Source organism: Trypanosoma theileri (assembly GCF_002087225.1).
Source record: "Trypanosoma theileri isolate Edinburgh chromosome Unknown TM35_Tth_1_V1, whole genome shotgun sequence".
Classification (NCBI taxonomy): Eukaryota; Euglenozoa; class Kinetoplastea; order Trypanosomatida; family Trypanosomatidae; genus Trypanosoma; species Trypanosoma theileri.
In genome coordinates this window covers 499532-521838 of record NW_021639843.1, presented here as the reverse complement: position 1 = coordinate 521838, position 22307 = coordinate 499532, and the positions used below count along the sequence as shown (strand labels likewise).

Here is a 22307-nt window from a genome sequence, read left to right as displayed (position 1 = left end):
TTGTTTTTTTATTTTTATTTATTAATTTTAGGAGTACATAAAACCGTTCTATTCCTTCATTGGTATGTCTTTTTCTTGTCCATTGTCTTTTAAATTATTTTCTGTATTCCACAAGGCGCGACCTCTTTTCAAAGAAGTTATTCTTGTTTTCTTTACGTTGTTGTTATTTTTTTTTTTTTTTTTTTTTNCGTTGTTGTTATTTTTTTTTTTTTTTTTTTTTTTTTTTAAAAAAAAAAAAAAAAAAAACAGAAGCAAAAGGCTCTAAAACATTGAGCACTTGTCGCTTTCGTGTCATGCCAGAGATCCCAGGTTTTCCCCTTTCAATCAGTAGGTGGACTGAAAGAGGTGAGAATTGTGCCACTTGCGGAAAAAAGTTTTCTTTTTTCACTTCAAAATCTAACTGCGCATGTTGTGGAAAACTTTGTTGTTCTGATTGTGTACAGGCAGAATGTACCATCGCGTCCAATAATACGCCTTCAAAGGTATGTGTTGATTGTTTTTCTATGCTTCAGAGTCACCGAAGCTCGGTTGGACCGGAACCAGATTTATTATCAGGGGAATACGGTGAAAAAGCTATATCGCTTTCTTTACCGAAGAAATCCCAGGAGCACAGTAGGGAAGATATACCCGTTCAAACACCTTCCATAAATAATTACATGCGAGAGAAGAATGTAACCAATAACGAATATACTACTATAACCCCAAAGCTACTTGATCAAATGAATGCACTAATGAAAAATTCAGAAGTTCTACGAGAGGAGAACCAAGAGTGGATAAAACAAGCTAGCGATCTCCAAATGCAAGTTAAGAACTTACAAAAGGAATTAGATCGTGCTCATGCTCAAATTGTCGTCAAGGATAAGCAATTATATGATGTAAATTATCAACAGAAGGAAACAGAAAAAAAGACTGCTGAATTACGTGAAGAACTAAAAAAATATGATATACGTTTCAAAGAAATTAAACAGGAATTACAAGAATCCATTGCACGTGCAACCTCTAGTGAAGCAATTGTTAAAAAATTACAAGAACAGGTAAAACCATATGAATCTGAAATGGATCGGGTTAATAAAGAATCAAAAGGTAATGGGGCAGTTCAGAATGCCTTAAAATACGTGCCTCCTGCACGATATCCAAACAAATCTATTGTACGAGAAACTGTGTTGTCTGTTGTTCCTCCTAAACCACGCGGCGCACTGGGTCCATCTGTGAGTTTGTCTGATTGGGATTTTGACACGTTAAAGGTGGCTGCACGAGTTCCCTCTGTATTGCAAACAGTTGCTTCAGCGGTTGCTATGCATTGGAGTCTGTTTTCTACTGATGATGAGATGCAAAAATGGGCGCAACTGACAGCGGTGGTGGAGAATAACTACAGGCCGAATCCTTACCATAATGCGGCGCATGCGGCAGATGTTTTGCAGGGTGTGTTTGCTCTCGTAACGGCTGCTCAGCCGTTAATGGAGAAGATGACACTGTTGGAACGAAAAGCCACTGCGTTTGCTGCCATGACACATGATGTTCGCCACCCAGGCCGAACGAATGCGTTTCTGGCCGCTGTGCACGATCCTGTAAGTTTTCGCTACTGTGGACGAGGTACGTTGGAGCAACTACACACTGCAACGGCGTTTGAATTGCTGACAGTACCTGAGCTTGATATTACCAGTACGATGGACGATACCTCATTTCTGGAGTTTAAAAACATTGTAACGCGACTCATCGCGCACACAGATATGAGTGTACATCGTGAGAGCATGCTACGATGGGGAGCTAAGGTTGGCAGTGGTGGTTTTGACTGCACCTCGTCGGAAGATCGAATTGAGGCGCTCTCCCTCATTCTCCACGCAGCTGACATTGGTGCCAGTTCACGTGGTTTGACCATAGCAAAGAAGTGGCTAGTAGTACTAGATGAGTTTGCGGAGCAGGCGGAGGATGAGCGGCGACGTGGGTTGCCGGTGACACCTGGCTTTGACCGTCCATCGTCGGTGGAACGATCACAAATTCCTTTTCTGGATTACTTTGTCATTCCCACGTTTGATCTTCTTCATCAGTTATTTCCCACCATTGAGGAGCCTCTGCGACACCTACGTGCGTTGCGAGAGTCCTATGCTGCTACTGCTGGTGTTACCACTCCATTTCCAGCCCCAGTGGACTACACAAACCGTAGTGCGAAGGTAAAGGAACTGGAGTCCTGCATTGCAGAGTTTCGTAAGCGTGAAGAAGAGCTCTGGCGCGGTACTGAGGCTGTAGAACATTCAGCCGCAAAAAATCTTTTGGCTGCTAACGAAGAAGTTTCACGTCTTCGACGTGAAATTGCCGCACGCGATAAAGATATCTTTGCTCTGAAAGAACGGTTACATGTTCCAACTGAGTTGCGACGTCTACCCAAATCCATTGTACGAGAAACTGTGTTGTCTGTTGTTCCTCCTAAACCACGCGGCGCACTGGGTCCATCTGTGAGTTTGTCTGATTGGGATTTTGACACGTTAAAGGTGGCTGCACGAGTTCCCTCTGTATTGCAAACAGTTGCTTCAGCGGTTGCTATGCATTGGAGTCTGTTTTCTACTGATGATGAGATGCAAAAATGGGCGCAACTGACAGCGGTGGTGGAGAATAACTACAGGCCGAATCCTTACCATAATGCGGCGCATGCGGCAGATGTTTTGCAGGGTGTGTTTGCTCTCGTAACGGCTGCTCAGCCGTTAATGGAGAAGATGACACTGTTGGAACGAAAAGCCACTGCGTTTGCTGCCATGACACATGATGTTCGCCACCCAGGCCGAACGAATGCGTTTCTGGCCGCTGTGCACGATCCTGTAAGTTTTCGCTACTGTGGACGAGGTACGTTGGAGCAACTACACACTGCAACGGCGTTTGAATTGCTGACAGTACCTGAGCTTGATATTACCAGTACGATGGACGATACCTCATTTCTGGAGTTTAAAAACATTGTAACGCGACTCATCGCGCACACAGATATGAGTGTACATCGTGAGAGCATGCTACGATGGGGAGCTAAGGTTGGCAGTGGTGGTTTTGACTGCACCTCGTCGGAAGATCGAATTGAGGCGCTCTCCCTCATTCTCCACGCAGCTGACATTGGTGCCAGTTCACGTGGTTTGACCATAGCAAAGAAGTGGCTAGTAGTACTAGATGAGTTTGCGGAGCAGGCGGAGGATGAGCGGCGACGTGGGTTGCCGGTGACACCTGGCTTTGACCGTCCATCGTCGGTGGAACGATCACAAATTCCTTTTCTGGATTACTTTGTCATTCCCACGTTTGATCTTCTTCATCAGTTATTTCCCACCATTGAGGAGCCTCTGCGACACCTACGTGCGTTGCGAGAGTCCTATGCTGCTACTGCTGGTGTTACCACTCCATTTCCAGCCCCAGTGGACTACACAAACCGTAGTGCGAAGGTAAAGGAACTGGAGTCCTGCATTGCAGAGTTTCGTAAGCGTGAAGAAGATGTGTATCACTACCTGGAGGACATGAAAGCAGCTGGTATGAGGCTGAAGAAGAAGTCAGTTGCACTGAAGTTAAAGGAAACTGAGTTGAATGAACGATTAGAAGCGATGATACAACTTGAGGGACGATTGAAGGCTGAGTTGGCGGGATCAAAAAATGGGCTTCAAGGCAAAAACACGTCTGATGCTTTGGTGGATTCTGACTTTGAAGGAATAGAAAAGGAACTTGCTTGCCTAGCTTCAGAAGCTGTGCTACAGGGTGGGAAGGAGGTTAATAAAAGTAAATTGCTTGTAGCACATGAACGAACTGTAAGTGAAGGTGAAGGTATTTTAGGTATAAATGCACGTTCGCTTGAGTGGCGTGAGAAAAAATTGGCTGCCATTACGGAGCGGCTTGCAGAGATAGCAGAGAGTATGCATGGAGAACGGAAGTTGCAACTAGAAGGTCAGTTGCATAAGGGAAAATTAGTGCCAAGTGAGTCTACGGCAAATACGAAGGACAATTTATTACTACAGCGCCAGCAAGATTTAACACAACGTGAGGCGGAGGAGCGATTGGCGCACAAATACAGTGAAGTGGATAAGCTTCTCTTGATTGTACGTTCAATGCGTGTGGATTGTTCCTCACGGTTGGACAGCGAAATGCGGCGACAACAATTGTGCAAAATACTTGAGGATCGGGAGTTGGCTATTGAAGAAGCGGTGAATCTATCGCGGCAATGGCGCAAGGATTTGGCGCAGTACCGAAGTACAAGGATGGCGACAAATCAACTGGATCGACTGGAGTGTGCTATCAAACAATTAACATCAGTTGTTTCTCAACTTTGTGATTAGGGGATATGTGTTTATATCACACCCATTTACTGCTTTTTTTTTTTTGCTTTTCTTTTGACTTGTTGCCTTCTTTTTTTTTTTTTTTTTAGTTTGGACAATCTTATATGTTTACAGTGCTTGTGCTTTTTTTTTTTTTGTTTTGTTGTTGACACTATCTAAGATTCACCGAACTGGTAATACCATGATCTCTTCTTGGATTCTTCATCTACAGCAATTCTTCTATGGTGTTAAAAAGGTGCTCTTTTTTTTTTTTTTTTTACTTTTCTTTCCTTTTTTTTTCATGAGTATTGTTTTGGCTGCAGTGTAAACCGTAGCGAAGAATGGAGACAGAGCTTGCTCGTATGCTGCAAGATATTAACTGGGAGGGATTCCAGCAGAATGGTGAGTCCGTGACGGGGTCCGCTCCAGCGAAGTCATCACCTTTGCAACAGAAGAGTGCATTTCCACACTCTGAAGGTAATTCTGTTCGCGGGAGAAATGTCTCTGTTCCTACAGAAGGGTTGGTGGATGATAGCGCTTTACTGCCAACGAGCATCCCCATGCAACAACAACAGCAACAGCAACAGCATCCACCACCACCACCACAACAACAACAACAACCACAACAACTGCCAACCATGCAAATGCCTCCTGCGGGAGGAGGATATTACGTTAATCCAGCAGCTTTTCAGGCCATGAACATGGCGCAAGCTGCAGGACGTGCGCAGGTTCAGGCTCAGCCAATGATGTTTGCTCAACCAAACGGGCAAATGATGTACGTTCGGATGCCGTACTACCAGCAGAGTCCCTATCAACATGGACATGCTCCGCAACAAATGTACCCAGCTCCACAAAACCTTTACTATCCCACCACTTACTTCATGCAACCTTCTGCAGATGGCTCAATAATGCATACCGTTCCACAGGCTGTACAATGTTTCGCACCACCAAAGCAGTTTGCAAGGGGTGGAACTGCAGGTACCCAACCACCACCACCACCACCGCCACCAGCAACACCACAACAGCAGCAACTACAGCAACAACAACAACAACTAGTTGATGTCAATGATGCTCAAGGTGGATTTGTTTGTCTTTTACCAGGGACTCAGTTGCCACAAGGCATGCCATTCTTTCCATATGGTGTACGACCGACACACTGTTTTGCAACTGCGCCAGCAAGGGAACATTCTTCAGAGCCTCCTCAATATAATGTTGCTGTAGCTCAAATGACTTCGCAGTTTGTTGGTACAGCTGTTGGTACTGAGCTTGATGAAAGCATGCCGGCACGAGAGAATAAACAAAATACAAATACTCTGGCATGCACATCATCTGAGCACTCGAATTTTGTTCCTGACAATGCACTTGGTTCTAACCTGCATGTAACACCTGGAAATGATGGAGTTTCCCCCGTCTCACTGCAGGGCTCTGATGGCGTCATGAACGCGTGACTTGCTTTTGCGGATGACGAACTGGGTGCAACTGGTTTAAGCGAAGAACAAAAATAATAATAATAATAAGAGTTTCTAATTATATAGGAGCGTTGATGAAATGAATTTTTTTTTTTTTTTTTTAAAGGTGTGACATAATAATGGAAAGGCGCGAAGAAAAGAAAAAAAAATTGATTGAATGCCAAATGGGCCGAAAGAAAAAAGGAAGGAAAAACCAAGTCTGATGGAACAAAAAAAAAAAGAAAATGTAGAAAGAAAAATGGATATGGTGATCACTTATTTATGACGTTGCAGTTTTTCTTTGTTTGTTCTCACCAGGAGCTTACTTGTTTTTTTTTTTTTTTGTTTTTTTTTTTTTTTAAATGAAATTTTTATTTATTTTATTTCTTTGTTTTTATCTTTAGTTAATATCCACCACGGAAGTTGTTGTTATTATTATTGTTATTATTATTATTATTATTATTATTATTATTATTAAGCTCGAAGTAGCATGGGAAAATAATAAAGAAAAATAGAACATGGCTTTATCTGCCTTCCCCTTACCAGCATTTCCTTCTCCTCTGGTGAGAGTTATGTGCATATCTGTGTGCTTTTTTTTCCCTGTATTGTAGTAACACGCGACATAAAAGGATAATAAAGCGGTAAAATTTCTTATATGTACGATGGGTGGGTATATTGTGACCATCGCGGGTATTCTGTCTGCATAAATAAGTAAGTAATATATATATATATATATATATATATATATATATATATATATCCACGTTAAATGTCTGATAATGAGAATTTTCTTGAATATGTTTGCTTTTTTTTTTTTGTTTTACTTGGAATTCTGTACGTTTCTCTATTATTGNATATATATATATATATATATATATATATATATATATATATAAGTACATCCACGTTAAATGTCTGATAATGAGAATTTTCTTGAATATGTTTGCTTTTTTTTTTTTGTTTTACTTGGAATTCTGTACGTTTCTCTATTATTGTCTGTGTAAATATATATATTTTTTCTTTTTCTCTTGAGATGCCTCTCGTAAAATACTAGTACTACTACTGATAAATAAATAAATAAATAAATAAATAAATAAATAATACTAGAAGGGATTGACATGCGGCGTTTTTTAAGGAAACCGCTGCTTTATTCAAGACAGCGTAGGTTTCTCGTGGATCCGCAGCTTTTCTTTGAGCTTTATGGGAGAAAACCTGATAGTACAGATGAACCCACAGTGAGTGCGAATTCTGCGGGTGATGATCACTCTTTACCGTCTGAGTCATCACCGATGGGAATACACGCACTTGGTGAGTTCTTTTCCCATCTTTACGCAACACCAAATGAGAGTCTTAATCGTTCCGTTGTTGTAAATGCATTGGAGGCGTTAAATACATCTTTATCACTCCCACTTAACCGTCGAGCTCGCTTCAGTGAACAACACTGTATATATGCAAGAGATGTATGGAAGTATGGTGAGAGGTATGATTTTCATATCGCTGCATTATATGTTTCTGTACTATATTATGGTGGGAAATATGATGAGGTGATTCAGTATGTAGAAAAACACTGGTCATCTGAAACAATATCAAAAGTAGCATCATCAAGTACACTTGACGTGAAGGATACATGTCATGCTTTACGGTTGTTTACTGTATACGTACTTTCCTGCTCAAAGAGTAAAAATCATCTTAATACTTTTATTATTAGTAGAGTGAAAGAAGTGGCTGAAGGTTCAATACGTATTTTGAAAAGTAGTACATCAACTGAGACTGTACGTGAGTATACTCTATTATTATACTCATTGGATTGGTATTTTGTTCATACTGATTATGTTAATGAACGAGAAGTTCTTTCTTCTATTTTTATACCCTTATTACCTAAAAAATTAACTCCTTATCTTTTCATTACATCATCTGATATTTCTGATGATGTAAGAAAAGGTTTAACTCCTTCTATTCTCTTTCAAAATGGTAAACGACATGCAAAGGATGGAGATAAAGAAGGTATTCAACGACTTTTCAGAGATTGTCAAAGACGTGAAGAAAAGAATGAAGGATTTCGTTTATTTCTACTTTCCCCACAATTGGGAGAATTAATGTCTCAGATTTCAGGTATGGATGATCGTGTAATGTCAGAAGTTGTTACATTTTGTGGAACTTCTTTGAGTTGTGAGGCACTCAGTAAAATTGGTTTAAAAGAACGCTCTCGATCTAAAGTTCTACAAGTACTTGGAAATATGAAAGGCCCAGAAGCTTATTTTGCGGCTCGTCAAGTTCTTTTTCACCAGAATATAGAAGAATCATTAGTATTTCAGCAAAAATATGGAGATATCCTTTCTGGAGATCCACAACTTGAATGGCAAACGGCATTAAAATCAATGAAAGAGTCTCTTGCATCTGGTGATATGAAGTGGCGTAATAAATTGCCAACTGTATTGCGTTTATTAAGTGATGCGGGTGAAACTGGAAAATTCTTTAATCTTCTTCGTGAAAGTCATAGTGAAGGTGAGAATGGATCTCTTATGATAGCTTCTGCGTTAGCACAAACTGTTCGTCGTTCTGAACGATGGTGGCATGCATTAGAAGTACTGGACGTGATTGCCACCTGTGAACATCCTCGAACCGTTGAGGATGATTTATTTCTTAAGGATGCTTGTCTACAAACTATGTATGCCTTGAGAGATGCCAAACGATGGAAAGAAGCACTTCATTTTTATAATTCTCTCGTACCTGTAATGCCAGAATCTGCACATCGAGTTCTCTGTTCTGTTGTGTGTGGAATGCCTGCCTCTTCACCATGGCAAGAGGCGTTATCAACAGTACAAAAGTATGGTGAAGTACCTGAAAAGTTTTTGACGACTCTTCTCTGTGCTAGAAATCCTGATCAAGTGGATATTTCACAGCAAGTAAATCCTCGTTCTTGGCGATATATTCTTCAAGGATATGCTGATGGTGGTCATTGGAAACATGCTTTGCAGTTTATTAAAAAGATGAAACATGTGGATTTTAATGCATGGGTTTCAGTTCTTAGAGCAGCACAACGTGCACCATTTGGTTCACTCTCTTCAAACATTTTTGAATCTCTTGATGAAAATGTTTGGAATAATACTGCTTTATTGAGATTAACTGTTTTAGTGGCAGAAGGACACGGATATTGGAAAGAACTCTATAAAAATATGGAAAAATACAAGAATAATTCCTCAACTTCTGAATATCATGCATTAGTAGGTTTTTTTATTGATGGAACTCTACCTTCTACGGAGATGGTATTTACAGATGAGTATGTTATTCACCGATTACTAATGTTTCCTATACCTTTTGTAAAATCTTTATCCATAAATATTTTGTGGACAAGGAAAACTCGAGATATTTTTAATAATACATATCAAAAAGATATGAAAGCTTTTATTCAAAATCATTATAAGGTTCATCTTTCCTGTTTGCCAAAGAAAAAGAAGAATCAATATGATACACAAATTAATGTTTTTACACTTTCTTCTATTGCTCCTCAGGCACCTTTAACAGGAAATAATACACTTGTAACCGTATTGGATCATCTTATAGTGGCATATAAACCACCTGGTATACTCTCACATAGTTTTGCCCGTTCAGTGGCTCAAAAAGGTCAAGTGGGTACAATGTACTCTCTTGCCTATTTACTTCCTCCTTCTTCTTGTGGTTTAATTGCATTAATAGACTCTTCTATTCCCACTAAATCTATACATTTAGTGATGAAAGTCTTGTTACGATTGTGTGCAGTAGACGCAGTGTCATTACCTCTCTTGTCCACAGAGTTTTTCGTTTTGTATACGATGGAAGTATTAGAAGGTCCTTCTTCTGATGGTTGTATTGCCGTTATGGCTACATGCTGTTCTGATCAAGATGGACTACTCGCCGGATCACTGTACCTCCTACAAGAGAGTATTGTATCTGAGGGATGGAGAATTATAGGGTCAGATGAGGAAAAGGGAAAAAATTCTACTGTTAATGGTGATTCTATACACCTCGCAGAGCTTTGTGTTTTTATTCAGAACACAAATATTGAAGGGTTTCCCATGCATTTTACTATTTCTCGTCCCCCTTCATGGATCAAACTATTGCCAGAGGAATGACACCTTGTTATCCATTTGCATTAGAAAGTTTTTTTTTTTCTTTTTTGAAATTATTTTTCTAGTTTTCTCTGTATTCCACATGGTTTGCAGTTGTAATTATATACATATTATACATAAATAATTTGTTGTTATTTTTTTTTTTTTTTTCTTTTTGCACCGTAACGCGCATATATTTTAACTAAATGGTGTATTATTAATCATATGTGTACACACTCAGGGAAGAAAAAAAAAAAAAAAATATATATATATAAAGTGTTATTCTTTATGTTCTTCCTTTTTGTTATTCTTTTTTTTTTTTTTTGTTGTTGTTGTTTTCCTTTTTTTTTTTTTCTTTTTTAGTGTTGATACCCAACCAGTGCTAGTGGTTTTCTTCCTGTTTACAACAAAACCATGGAGCCTGTAACTCTCACAGTCAACCCAGGTGCAGAGGGGGCATATAACTCTGTTACAGATGCAATAAATAATGCTAACGTTGGTGATACAGTTGCTTTGAAACCTGGTTTGTATGAAGAATTGCTTAAAATATTAAAGGAAGTTACAGTCGTTTCGGAACCAGATGATTCACTTGCAGAGAGTGAAGCAGTCATTACAAATGGAGTTGTGATTGGAGCTAACGTTACACTAAGAGGATTGCAAATTCGTGGAAGAATAGATGTTCGTAAAGGTCATGCTGTTATTGAAGACTGTGACATTCATCACGGAGCTGATGGTGTTCGTGTGGGAGAAGGTGCAAAGTTAACCATTCGCCGTTCCAGAATTCATCATTGTGAAACTGGTGGAGTTGGTGTTTATTTTTCTCCTGGTTCTTCTGGTGAAGTGGAAGACTGCGATATTTATGAATGTCGTGTAAATGGTATTCAAGTCAATAATGCTGTTGTTACTATTGGTAATAATCGAATTCGGGATACTATATTTGGTGTATATTACCGAGCCCAATCAACAGGTGCAATAGAAAAGAATTCCATAGAGCATGTGCAGAAATTTGGCATTTATGTAACGGATGGCAGTGATCCTGTTATTCAGGGAAATCAAGTGCGGGAGTGTGGATTGCATTGTGCCTTTGTCTCTCAAGGTGGAAAGGGCATATGGACAGAAAACAGCCTTGAAGGGTCTATGCATGTTCTCAGCGGCTGTGATGCCAAGTTAGGCTCCAATCAAATAAGTGGAAAACTTGACGTGGATCCCACTCCTCTGGCTGTGTGAAGACAGAGAAAAGTGTTTGGGGTGAGGGCGGGGAGGGAAAAGAATTGTATTTCTCTCTCTCTCTCTCTCTCTCTCTTACTCGGTTTTCTTATGAGAGAAGAAGGAGCAGAGAAGGTGAGATCAAAGATCCCCCTTTTTCTTGCAGATTGGATGTACAAAAAAAAAAAAAACAACAACAACGGAAAAACAAAAGGGAAATGGAGAGGAAAAAAACAAAAGAAAAAAGAAGAAAAAGAGGAACTGGTGGTGTTGTTTTTTTTTTTTTTTCCTTGTATGAGATATTACATGAAGAGAAAAAGGATAAAAAGATAAACAGGTTTTTTTTTTTCTTCTTTTTCTTCTTTTTTTTTTTCTTACTCTATTTTTACCTTTATTGGAGTGATGATGACAATTTTTATTTGACTGAAAACAGTCAACAAATGTTATTGGTATCTTGTTTTATTACTATTATTATTAATATTAATAGTATTATTTAAACAAATGAACAAATCTATTATTTTATTTGTTTCTTTATTTATTTTTATTTTTTTGTTTCATAGTATCTGTATAATTTGGATGGAATGAATCATTCAGCCACCGATTATCCTGATAAGGAAGATAGTCATGGAGGGACATTCTCGGATAGTATTGGTATACAAACATATTCATTAAATACTAGTTTGGGAGGTTTACATATTATGAGTAGACTTAATAATGAGATGAGTTTAGTAGATGATGCTGCTGCAGGGTCTTTTGGTGTAGTTCAAAAGGGTATATTTGATCTTGATCGTCATTGTTACGCTTTAAAGCAAACAAAACGAATGATTTCCGGAGAAGGTGACCTACAACAACGACTTCAAGAAGTATATGCATTAAGTGCTTGTAATCATCCTAACATTTTGCGTTACTTTGATGCTTGGGTAGAAGATAAGACTGTTTATGTGCGTACAGAATGGTTTTCAGAGAAATCTATCGCAACATTTAATCGTCCTGTTCCGGTGCCACTTTTATATTCTCTTTTACATCAAATAGCTTCCGCATTGCATTGGCTTTCCTGTCATCATATTGCCCATCAAGATGTGAAACCGGAGAATATATTAGCTCGACGAATGGAAGATGGAACTTATACATTTAAGTTAGCTGATTTTGGACTTGTTCGTCCTTTATTTGAAGAACGTTTAGACACGGGTGAAAGGTTTCACGGTACAAACGATGATGATGGGGATAAAAGGTATTTATGCCCTGAAGCTTTTGCAATGTGTCCATTTAGCCCACAACATGGGGAAGCAGATGTGTATGCATTAGGAGCTAGTTGTGTAGAGTTAATGGGAGGTGATCCCTCACTTGTACGTTCTGGACAATACACTGGAGAGTTTAGTTCATATTCACCAGAGTTACAACAATTAGTACGTCAAATGACAAGAAGTGATCCAAAAGAGCGTCCTGACCCTTTTACAGTGGCACAAAGTACACTTCCACCACAGTTACTACAGTCATCAGCGGAGGAGATAGCATGTCGACAGGCTTCGCTAGATAAACTCCGTGATAGTGTGAAAGAGCTTGAGAAGGAATTAGAAGCTCTAGAGACAGTGGTGAAACAGGATGAGGAAGATAATAAAGAAGATGAAGAAGAAGAAGGAGGAAAAGGTACGATAACTCATGACAGTTAGTTTTTATTATTATTTTGTGTTTGTTGTCGTTTCTATATATATATATATATATATATATATATATGCATTCTTTATTTTAATGTTTGAAAAGACGTTTGTTATGATAAAGAGCAAAGAAGGTATTACAAAAATTAAAAGCGGTGACGAAAATAGCATTGCTGTTGATTTTTTTTTTTCGAGTTAAATTGGCCCATTCTTTGAAAAGAATGGGAGAATACCAGGAAAGACCACTTGTCTTCCCCTACTCTGCTTTTATCGATACATAGAAAAGAGTTTCCCCCCCCCCCCTATTATTATTTCCGTAGTTGATATTGTTATTATTATTATTATTATTACCATAGTTATTTTTATTGTTACTATTATTATCTCTTTTTTTTTTCCCCCGCTCTTCACATTCCTCTCTATTTCTTTCTACTTTCTCTTATTACTCCCCTTTACATCTTTTTTCTTTCTCTCTATTTCTATTTCTCTTTCTTTAGGGAAGTAAGGTGTAGATTACTCCTACCTTCTTTCTTTATTTATTTCTTTCTATTCCTCCTCCTTTTCTACTCCCCGTCTCGGCCTTTTCCCTCTTCCTCTTCCCTCCTCTCCCCGCCGATGGGCTCCAGCGAGGTTTACGCGGAATCCTCCGGGCAGCGGTACCGGCTGCAGGTGCTCGCCGACTTCCGCGCTTTCAAGGACTTCGCCCTCTCCACAGAGGCGTGGGCAACGCACTACAAGGACTCTGTCATTACAGTGGAGTCACGGGCACCGCAGGGACGTGCAGGAGGCCTTAATATTGTGCGTGTCCGTCGCGAAATGCGGGGAATCCCTTGTGAGGACCTTTATGATAACCTGCATGACGCTGATTTTCGAGAGGTTTGGGATGATAATATGCTTAGTGGCTACAATATAGTGAAACTAAATCCCCACAATGATATTGGATATTATGCGGCTAAGTTTCCATGGCCTTTGAAAAATCGTGACTTTTGTAATATGCGTTCATGGATGGAATTTAGTAATGGAGATTTTATTATATTTAATCATTCTGTTACTCACAATGATTGTCCTGTGAAGAAAGATTTTATTCGGGCCAAATCAATTCTTACAGGTTATTTAATTCAACCATTAGATGAAGGTGGATCTCTCCTTACTTATATAACACATAGTGATCCATGTGGATCTATTCCGCATGCTATTATTAATTTTACTGCAACTAGACTTGTACCAAAATTAATGAACTTATGTGAACAGTGTTCTAAAGATTACCCAGAGTTTGCAAGAACACATCACAGTGTACCCCGGGATGCTCTTCCATGGCGTACTCCAAAGATGAACTGGGATAGTAAGTATAATTTTCCTGAAGATGAACTGGCTGCTAAGGCGGCAGCAGCAGCAGCAGCACCAGCATCGACTGCTGAAAATATGGACAATCAGGAAAATAATAATGATGAAAATACAGGTAATCAAGGACAAGGAAATACAACAGCAATAACAAATGGATCATTACCGCGACACCAACCTTTAGCGGTAACTGGTGGTAGGATGACAGAGTCACTGTCTCTTGCACCGGTAGCACCCAATCGAGATGATGATACAGTTGCTCTTCAGCAATATAGAGCACTTATGCAAGATGCCATGAATACTGTCGATAGAACATTTTTGCAAGATGGAAGGATGCCCACGCTAACGGATTATTTAACACGAATGGCATTCATTATTGATGGCATTAGACAAACCACACCACAATAAAAACTTTCGAAACCGGTTTTTACTTACTTTCAGCAATTTAGTAACATTATACACATACACATAAAACTGTATATATATATATATATATATATATATATATATATATATATATACAAATACCTCAAATATTTACTGTGTACGTGTATGGTTGTATGGTATCTACATGTGTATGTGTGCCTGAGAGGATCTTACTCTCATTTTATCTCCCTGTTTCTTTTCTCTGTTCCCGGTAGAAAACCGTGCACATACATGGGGTTTGAAAAAAATACCATGTTAATGGTCGGCGCACTGTGGTTTTTTCTTTTTTTCTTTTGTCCCCACTTTTGTACATGGTTCTTCGAAAGATACGAAATAAAAAAAAAAAAAAACATGGAAATGAAAGTTTCTTAAATATATCTCACTAACTTTATTATTACTTTTTTTTTTTTTTTTACCGTTTCTTCTTGTTTCATTTCTTTTTTTTTTTTTTCTTTCTCTCTGTTTTCTTCGCCTTTCCCCCTTTTTGAGCCTCATGGACACAACTTTTGTTCTTGACTATGGCTCCCACACAGCGAAATACGCATCTTTCTCCAAATCTGATAAGACATCCTCTTTTGATGTTGGTGTAAATGAAGTACAGAGTCGAGCTTTTGTGGATGATGAATTAGATGTGGTGGCGTTTGGAAAACACTTGGCAGAATTAATCTCCGAAAACTGTCCAGCTGATGCCGAATTGAACCTTTCATTACTAATAGATGTTTTGCTACCACGACGGAAGCGAGAATTACTTTTAAAATGTTCTTTTGAGTATCTAGGAGCTAAACAAGTTTTTCTCGGTTACACAGCCGCTACTTCTCTCTTTTCAGTTGGTGAAACTACAGGTATTAGTGTAGATGTTGGATACCGCGGTGTGCGTGTGGTTCCTGTTGTGAGTGGTGTTATTCAGACAGCGCTCTCTGCGGATGTACAGAGTGTAGGGGCACGCAATACGGATCGGGTATTACGTCAGTATATTCCTAGCGCTAATGAATCACTTCTTTTTACATTAAAATCGAATGCATGTTTTATTGGTGATAAGACTCCAACCTTACCATCACACATTACACTACCGGATGGAAATAGTTTACCATTTCCTTTATCTTTTTCTGCATGTCGAGAAGCCGGTGAGGCGTTATTATTTCATCCACCCTACACTCGAACTCCTGATGTTTTACAATATACACATCAAAAGTGTTTACTAGAGTTTCCCAATATGAAACATTGGGTACTTGTAGGTGGGGCTTCTTCTATTAGAGGTACGCGTGAGATTCTTCATAGTTCGATGAGTCATACTATTATACCTCAAAAAGAGCATTTTCATCAACTGCAGGTTAAGACACCAATGCAGGCAGCGATATCAGGTGGAATTATTCTCTCACAACTCAGTAGTTTTAAAGGTATGTGCGTAAATGTGGAAGAGTATGCGGAAGAAGGACCGCATCGTTGTGTTCATCTCAAATCTGTTGATGGTAGGTGAATAAAGTGAATAATGGAGTTTCTGTGAGTAGTGCTGTGGTGTGAATGAAGTAAAATTATACTGTGAACTTTTTATATATTTATATTTCTTGTTATCATAATTTGATATCATTCTGTTTGTCTCTCCGTATGTTAGTTATTATTATTATTATTATTATTATTATTTTTTTTTTCCTTTTTCTTCTTCCTTTTCCTTTTTTTTTCTCGTTTCAGTCTTTTCAAGAGTTTCTTGGAAGGAATAATAGTGTACGTGCACTGTGTACACGTGATTTTGTGTTTCTTTAGGAAGTGAATAGAGTGTACCGAGAGGCATATATATATATATATATATATATATATATATATATATGAGTATATTTCGGAAATTACGCTGTCGATTGTTGGCGAGGTATGAACTAATGCGAGCGAGAATGGCCATGCGGAGTATTGCCGATCACGAGTTAATTGGTCGCTACTGCGGTCTGGCGTTATTTCCCTTCACTTTGTACATATGCTGTGGGAGCATGCAGACATATAGAGTGAACCGTGTGCAGGAGGCATTGTCAAAACGTGGCAAGTGAAATGAGTTGTCACTGTATCGTTTTTTTTTTCTTTTTTTTTTTCTATTCTTTTGACTGTTTATCTGCATTTGTGTATTTGGGATATCATGTTACTTTGTGATGTTGATAACGGAATATTCAACATCTTGGTGAGAAGTTAAGATACAGAAAGAGTGTGATGGAACTATAACGAGTTTGGGGATAAAAAAGGGGATGGGGATATGGTAGAGAGATGCATTCATCATCATATATCCTTTTCTTTTTTTTTTCTATTTCAATAATTTATATACTTTAATTTTATTTTTTATTTTTTTCTTCTTACTCATTCACTGGAATGATAGAGCGAGATTTAAAGTGGTGGCCAAAGAAGTAGAAAAGGCAAAAAAAAAAAAAAAATAGAGTTTTACTCAAATAACAACAACAACCAAAGTAAAAAAAAAAAAAAGGAAAAAAAAGAAGAAAAGAAAGCAATAATAATAGAAAGAATACCATAGCAGTAGAAGGAGAAACAAAGTAAGAAAAAAAAAGAAAAAAAGTACAAAGATGTTGTCAACAAGTGGACGAGTGAAACGTAAGAATGCCACTCCTATGCAGAAGATCACTCAACCAAAAGCATCTGTGGTAGATCAATTGGAAGAGGCACTGCAGGCACGTGATTTCTCTAAAGCCACCACAATGTTGGAATTCTATAAAACAACCAATCAACCTGTTGGGGATCTTCCTATCAATCCATGGCTAGCGTACAGTGCATTTCATATGAATGATATCGGGAAGGCATTAGATGTGTATAAAGAATTGCTATCACTTGAACACTGTGATCCTATGCATTATGTTCACATGGGATGTTGTCATTTTATGAATGGATCCTACAAGGAAGCGGAGGAATGCGCAATGCGAGGTCCAGATTGTTCACTTAAAACACGTTTGATTTTTCATATTGGACAAAAAACATCTGATGAAGATAAATTGCTAGTTTATCATCAGAAACTAAAAGATACTGTTGAAGATCAACTTTCTTTGGCTGCTATGCATTTTTACCGAGGTCATTTTCAAGAATCTATTGATGTTTATAAACGTATTTTACTTGAAACTCGAGAATATTTGGCACTTAATGTTTATGTAGCAATGTGCTACTATAAGATGGATTACTATGACGTTAGTCTGGAAGTATTAAATGCATATTTACAAGTACGTAGTAATAGTGCTACTGCTATTAACTTAAAAGCATGTAATCACTACCGTTTATATAATGGAAAAGCAGCAGAAGCAGAATTAAGAGTACTTATCGATTTACAACGTTCTACATATAATGTTGAAAATGATATTGTTAAACACAATTTGGTGGTTTTCCGAAATGGAGAAGATGCTCTTCAGGCGTTACCACCGTTAATTGATGTTGTTCCTGAAGCTCGTCTAAACCTTGTCATTTTCCATTTGCGTCATGATCAATATGAGGAAGCTTATGAATTAATAAAAGATCTTGAACCTCTTACTTCACCAGAATACATTTTAAAAGGTGTTGTAAACGCTTTTATTGGACAAAAGTTAGAATCAGAAGAACACCTTAAAGTAACACGAGAATACTTTAATCTTATTGGTACGGCACAATCAGAGTGTGATACAATTCCTGGACGTCAATGTATGGCATCATACTTTTTTCTACTACGTGATTTCCCTAATGTTTTACTCTATCTACGTTCTATTAAACCATATTTTCTTAATGATGATACTTTTCTCTATTTGTATGGTATCGCTTGTGCTGGAACTGGTAACTTTGCAGAAGCAGAGGAATCACTTACCGCCGTTCGCTCAGAGAAAGTGAAAGCAGAATTCAGTTATACTAGCTGGTTGATGCGATCACATATTATGAACAAACACGCTAAACGTGCCTGGGATATTTACCTTAAGGTAGAAACAAGTGCAGAATCTTTTAATATCCTTCAACTCATGGCAAATGACTGTTACAAGGTATGTGCTTTTTATTATGCCGCTAAAGCCTTTGATGTCTTGGAGCGTATTGATAATGCCCCAGAGTATATTGAAGGTAAAAAAGGTGCGTGTATTGGAGTTTTTCAACAAGTCTTTGCAAATCAAGAACCGGTAGATTCTCTGTTTGATGTTATGAAAATGTTAGAAGCAAGTGTGGTACAGCACAGCAATGAGCCACAGATTGCTCAGCAGTTTGAAAGTATTCTGAAAGTAATGAAGGATTGGGTGAGGGAGAGTAAGATCAAGAGGAAGTAGAGTTTATTTATTTATTTTATTTATTTCTTTTTTTTTTTCTTTTTCAGAAAGAAAGAAAAAAAAATGGAAGTGAGAAAAGGGTAATAGAAGCAAGAGAGAAAGAAGAAAGTCTGATTGTGTGATGATGTTTGTGTTTTTTTTTTTTTTTTTTATTTGGTGTTTGTGTACATATTTGGGAAGGAAAGAGAAAGAATTGTAGGGAGTGCCAATGATGATTTGTGCCTTGCGGTGCTTCAGGGGGAACTCTATCTATCTATCTATCTATCTATCTATCTATCTACTCCTTTTCAAAGAAATGGAACAAATAAACAACGAAAAAAAAAAGAAAAACAGAAGGAATATAAGACATTAGTTGAGACGAAAGGAAATGAAAAAAATAAAAGAAAAAAAGGTATTTATCACTAGGAGATGTCCTCAAGTATGAATAGAACACACATTCTCTCACTCTTTTTTTTCCCCCTACACTATTTCTTCCTCTTTCATATTCACTTACTTTATCTTCTTTCTTTCTCTTCTTTCTTTCTCTCTCACATATGTATTGGAGAGAGGAATAAGGAGAGTTGAGATGAGAAAAGTGAATGAAAAAAAAAAAAAAAAACACTTACCTTCACCAATGTGATAGTGTGTTTCTGTTTTATATCCTTTTTAGTTTTTTTTTTTTTTGAGCGAAAAAATAAGACACAAAACATTACAATCAGTCTCTTTTATTTCCCCCAGATGTAGTGCTTGTGATGAAATTGGTATTTTATTTCCGTGTACTTTTCTTCTTTTTTTTTATATTTATTTCTTCGCTTTACTTTCTGTTATTGGATAGCAGCAGAAATGATTCATCTTGTTTCTTTTCTTTTCTTCTCTCCATATATATATATATATATATATATATATATATTTGAGAATAAGTAAAGGTAACATGTCTGCTTTCCTCCTCTTTTCTACTCTTCCTCTTCTTCTTCCTCTTATTACTGACGACCCCCTACTTTATTATTATCATTATTATTACTATTATTATTAATTAATTTATTTATTATTAGAGACACAGACGCACATATAGTGAGAGAGAAAGAGAGAGAGAGATACACTGTTTAGATGATCCGCCACGGCGCGGTGGAGGCGCCCTCAACACTGGAGCCCTCAGCGGCGGTGCTGCAGGCGATGCACGCCCTCTACTGGCGCGGTGTGTTTCTCGGCACATGCGTCGCCGTCTCCCCACGGGTACTCGTGACCGCCGGACATCATTACAACGCCGCGAAGGACGACGTCGGCGACTTCACCGTCCGACACCCACAACAACAACAACAACAACAACAACAACAACAGAAAAAAGAAAAATATAATGGGGATGAGGCGGAAGAAGAAACGCGGGTGGAACACGCTGCGAAGAACGCCGCACACGATCTGCTTGTATTGTGGGTATCCAGAGACCTGCAGTGTGTGTTACTGCGTGGATTTCTCCCGCCTGTGCAGGCGCGGGTGGCGACGGTGTGGATGTCTACAAAATGGCCACACGAGACGATTGTGTCGCCTGGTGTTGTGATTGAAAGTAGTGCGGTGAGTTGCATGGCGCGTGGAACTGTCAGTACGAGTGGCTCCAGTGGAGCACCGGTGATTGATTACTTTGGGGATCATGTGGTTGGTATGCATCTCACATCTAACACACGGGATGGATCCCGGGTCTCTGGTTTCATACCAGCGCGAAAAATTGTGGCACTTCTTTCAGAAATGGGCATTAACTGCCGAATGGTGTAGCGTAGTTCCTTCAAAATTGTGGAGGGGGTGGAAAAAAGTATATATATATATATATATATATATATATATATATAAACAGAATTACATTTTTTTTCAACAGAGTAGTTTGCATAGATAATAATTGTATTGTAATGATATACTGCTTTAGTTTCATTTCAAGTATGGTAACGTAAGACTTAACTACTACCTTTTTTCTTTAATTTGTTTTTTTTTTTTTTTTTGTTTTGTTTTTCTTTCTTTTTTCTCTTTACTTTGTAAAAAAAAAAAAAAAAAAAGTGATATAATGTCCTCCGATAATCACGCCCTTGCGTTAGCTACCGGCCATAGTGCTACAGCTGTTCCTAATGCTACTGCTAATACTATTAATGCTACTAGTACTTCTACTACTACTACAACTACTACTGACGGGTTCTACTATGCCCCATCAGAGCTTTTAGCTGGTGGTGCTGCTGGATTCGTCGAGCACTTTGCAACGTTTCCATTTGACACTATCAAGACACGTATACAAAGCGAACATTCCGTTGGTATATCGTCTGCAGTACGACACATGTGGTGTAATGAGCGCCTCACACACCTCTACCGCGGTTTCGCTCCTGTTATCTTCTCTGCAGTTCCTTCACATGGTGCCCATTTTGGAACTTATGAAGCGGCTAAACGTGTTTTTGGAGAGGACACAAATTTGGGGATTATGGTATCAGCGAGTTGTGCGGTTGCTGCGCACGACACCATCTCTACTCCATTTGATGTTATTAAACAACGAATGCAAATGGATGGTATGAGAAGATTCAGTTCATCTCTACAGTGTGCAACGAATATTATTTCGACGGAAGGTACACGTGCTCTCTTTGTTTCTCTACCTACAACTATTATAATGAATGTCCCACATTATGCCATTTATTGGATGGTGTATGAAGGATTTCTTTCTTACTTGGGTGGAGACCGTCGTGATAGAAGCAGTGAACTCGCCAAGGATTATGTTTTTGCTGGTCTCTTAGCAGGTGCAATGGCCTCTTTTGTTTCTTCACCCTTTGATGTTGCCAAGACACAATTACAACTTGGTCGTGAAACGGATTTATTGAGTGTATTTCAAAATATTATGCGAAGACGAGGTGTTCGTGGGTTCTTTGCAGGTGTTTCAGCAAGAATATTGGCTACAGCTCCATCTGGAGCATTGACTATGTTTACCTACGAAACGGTAAAAAAATATTTGGAGCGCTATTAATACGGAACGAGACTTTTTTTTTCTTTTTCTTTTTTTTTTTTTCTTACCCAAGTGCGTATTTCAACAGTAATAAAGAAAAGAAGTGGGGGTAAAAAAAGAAAAAAAATAAATAATAAGGGAATATATGCAACAGTATATCTGTTTTTTCTTTGTGTTAGATATATATTTATGTGTACCTTCTCTGAGGAATTGAATTATATTTCGGAAGCTTTTGGAAGGCATTTTTGTGGTGTTCTTGTAGACTTGGGTCTACTGGCGTGATTGGAGTTCTTTACACAAACAAAGAAAGCAAAACAAAGAAAGAAAAAAGAAAACACTTCTGACATAATGGAGGTATTCTTTTTTTTTTTTTTTTTTTGGTTTTGTTTTCTTTTGTTGTTCTCCTTTTCTTTTTGTTGACTGTTATTGATTTAAATTGTACAGTAAGCAAGGAGTTCAAATTTTTATATAAACGCAATATTAAAAAAAAAAAATCGACGATGTGTCTTTAGTGGTGATCCTTAATTGTATGATAAAAATGCAAAGCGTTCAAAATCAATTTTTTTACTTCTTATTTGATACTGTGTGGGACGTTCTATGATTTTCCCATATATGTGTTAATCACATAAGGTATCTTAACAAATATATATATATATATATATA

General features: G+C 38.1%; 10 protein-coding genes across 10 annotated transcripts; all 10 read left to right on the top strand.

Moving 5' to 3' along the window:
- Positions 1 to 293: 293 nt before the first annotated feature.
- TM35_000012940 (cAMP phosphodiesterase A) lies at positions 294 to 4298 on the top strand (the record flags this gene model as incomplete). Its single annotated transcript, XM_029020975.1, has 1 exon — positions 294 to 4298. One exon carries the CDS (start codon positions 294 to 296, stop codon positions 4296 to 4298), a length of 4005 nt encoding a protein of 1334 aa, XP_028887483.1.
- Positions 4299 to 4618: 320 nt separating this feature from the next.
- On the top strand, positions 4619 to 5725 carry TM35_000012930 (uncharacterized protein; the record flags this gene model as incomplete). The annotated part of the gene is made up of 1 exon (XM_029020974.1): positions 4619 to 5725. The coding sequence occupies one exon, from the start codon at positions 4619 to 4621 to the stop codon at positions 5723 to 5725; it is 1107 nt and encodes a 368-aa protein (XP_028887482.1).
- A 1118-nt stretch (positions 5726 to 6843) lies between these two features.
- On the top strand, positions 6844 to 9837 carry TM35_000012920 (uncharacterized protein; the record flags this gene model as incomplete). Its single annotated transcript, XM_029020973.1, has 1 exon — positions 6844 to 9837. The coding sequence occupies one exon, from the start codon at positions 6844 to 6846 to the stop codon at positions 9835 to 9837; it is 2994 nt and encodes a 997-aa protein (XP_028887481.1).
- A 390-nt stretch (positions 9838 to 10227) lies between these two features.
- TM35_000012910 (parallel beta-helix repeat-containing protein) lies at positions 10228 to 11040 on the top strand (the record flags this gene model as incomplete). The annotated part of the gene is made up of 1 exon (XM_029020972.1): positions 10228 to 11040. The coding sequence occupies one exon, from the start codon at positions 10228 to 10230 to the stop codon at positions 11038 to 11040; it is 813 nt and encodes a 270-aa protein (XP_028887480.1).
- A 560-nt stretch (positions 11041 to 11600) lies between these two features.
- Positions 11601 to 12689, top strand: TM35_000012900 (protein kinase; the record flags this gene model as incomplete). Its single annotated transcript, XM_029020971.1, has 1 exon — positions 11601 to 12689. The coding sequence occupies one exon, from the start codon at positions 11601 to 11603 to the stop codon at positions 12687 to 12689; it is 1089 nt and encodes a 362-aa protein (XP_028887479.1).
- Positions 12690 to 13286: 597 nt separating this feature from the next.
- Positions 13287 to 14420, top strand: TM35_000012890 (uncharacterized protein; the record flags this gene model as incomplete). Its single annotated transcript, XM_029020970.1, has 1 exon — positions 13287 to 14420. The coding sequence occupies one exon, from the start codon at positions 13287 to 13289 to the stop codon at positions 14418 to 14420; it is 1134 nt and encodes a 377-aa protein (XP_028887478.1).
- Positions 14421 to 14931: 511 nt separating this feature from the next.
- On the top strand, positions 14932 to 15915 carry TM35_000012880 (actin-like protein; the record flags this gene model as incomplete). Its single annotated transcript, XM_029020969.1, has 1 exon — positions 14932 to 15915. One exon carries the CDS (start codon positions 14932 to 14934, stop codon positions 15913 to 15915), a length of 984 nt encoding a protein of 327 aa, XP_028887477.1.
- Positions 15916 to 16996: 1081 nt separating this feature from the next.
- On the top strand, positions 16997 to 18697 carry TM35_000012870 (tetratricopeptidedomain 26; the record flags this gene model as incomplete). Its single annotated transcript, XM_029020968.1, has 1 exon — positions 16997 to 18697. One exon carries the CDS (start codon positions 16997 to 16999, stop codon positions 18695 to 18697), a length of 1701 nt encoding a protein of 566 aa, XP_028887476.1.
- A 1086-nt stretch (positions 18698 to 19783) lies between these two features.
- Positions 19784 to 20443, top strand: TM35_000012860 (uncharacterized protein; the record flags this gene model as incomplete). Its single annotated transcript, XM_029020967.1, has 1 exon — positions 19784 to 20443. One exon carries the CDS (start codon positions 19784 to 19786, stop codon positions 20441 to 20443), a length of 660 nt encoding a protein of 219 aa, XP_028887475.1.
- A 283-nt stretch (positions 20444 to 20726) lies between these two features.
- On the top strand, positions 20727 to 21665 carry TM35_000012850 (putative mitochondrial carrier protein; the record flags this gene model as incomplete). The annotated part of the gene is made up of 1 exon (XM_029020966.1): positions 20727 to 21665. One exon carries the CDS (start codon positions 20727 to 20729, stop codon positions 21663 to 21665), a length of 939 nt encoding a protein of 312 aa, XP_028887474.1.
- Positions 21666 to 22307: the final 642 nt, after the last annotated feature.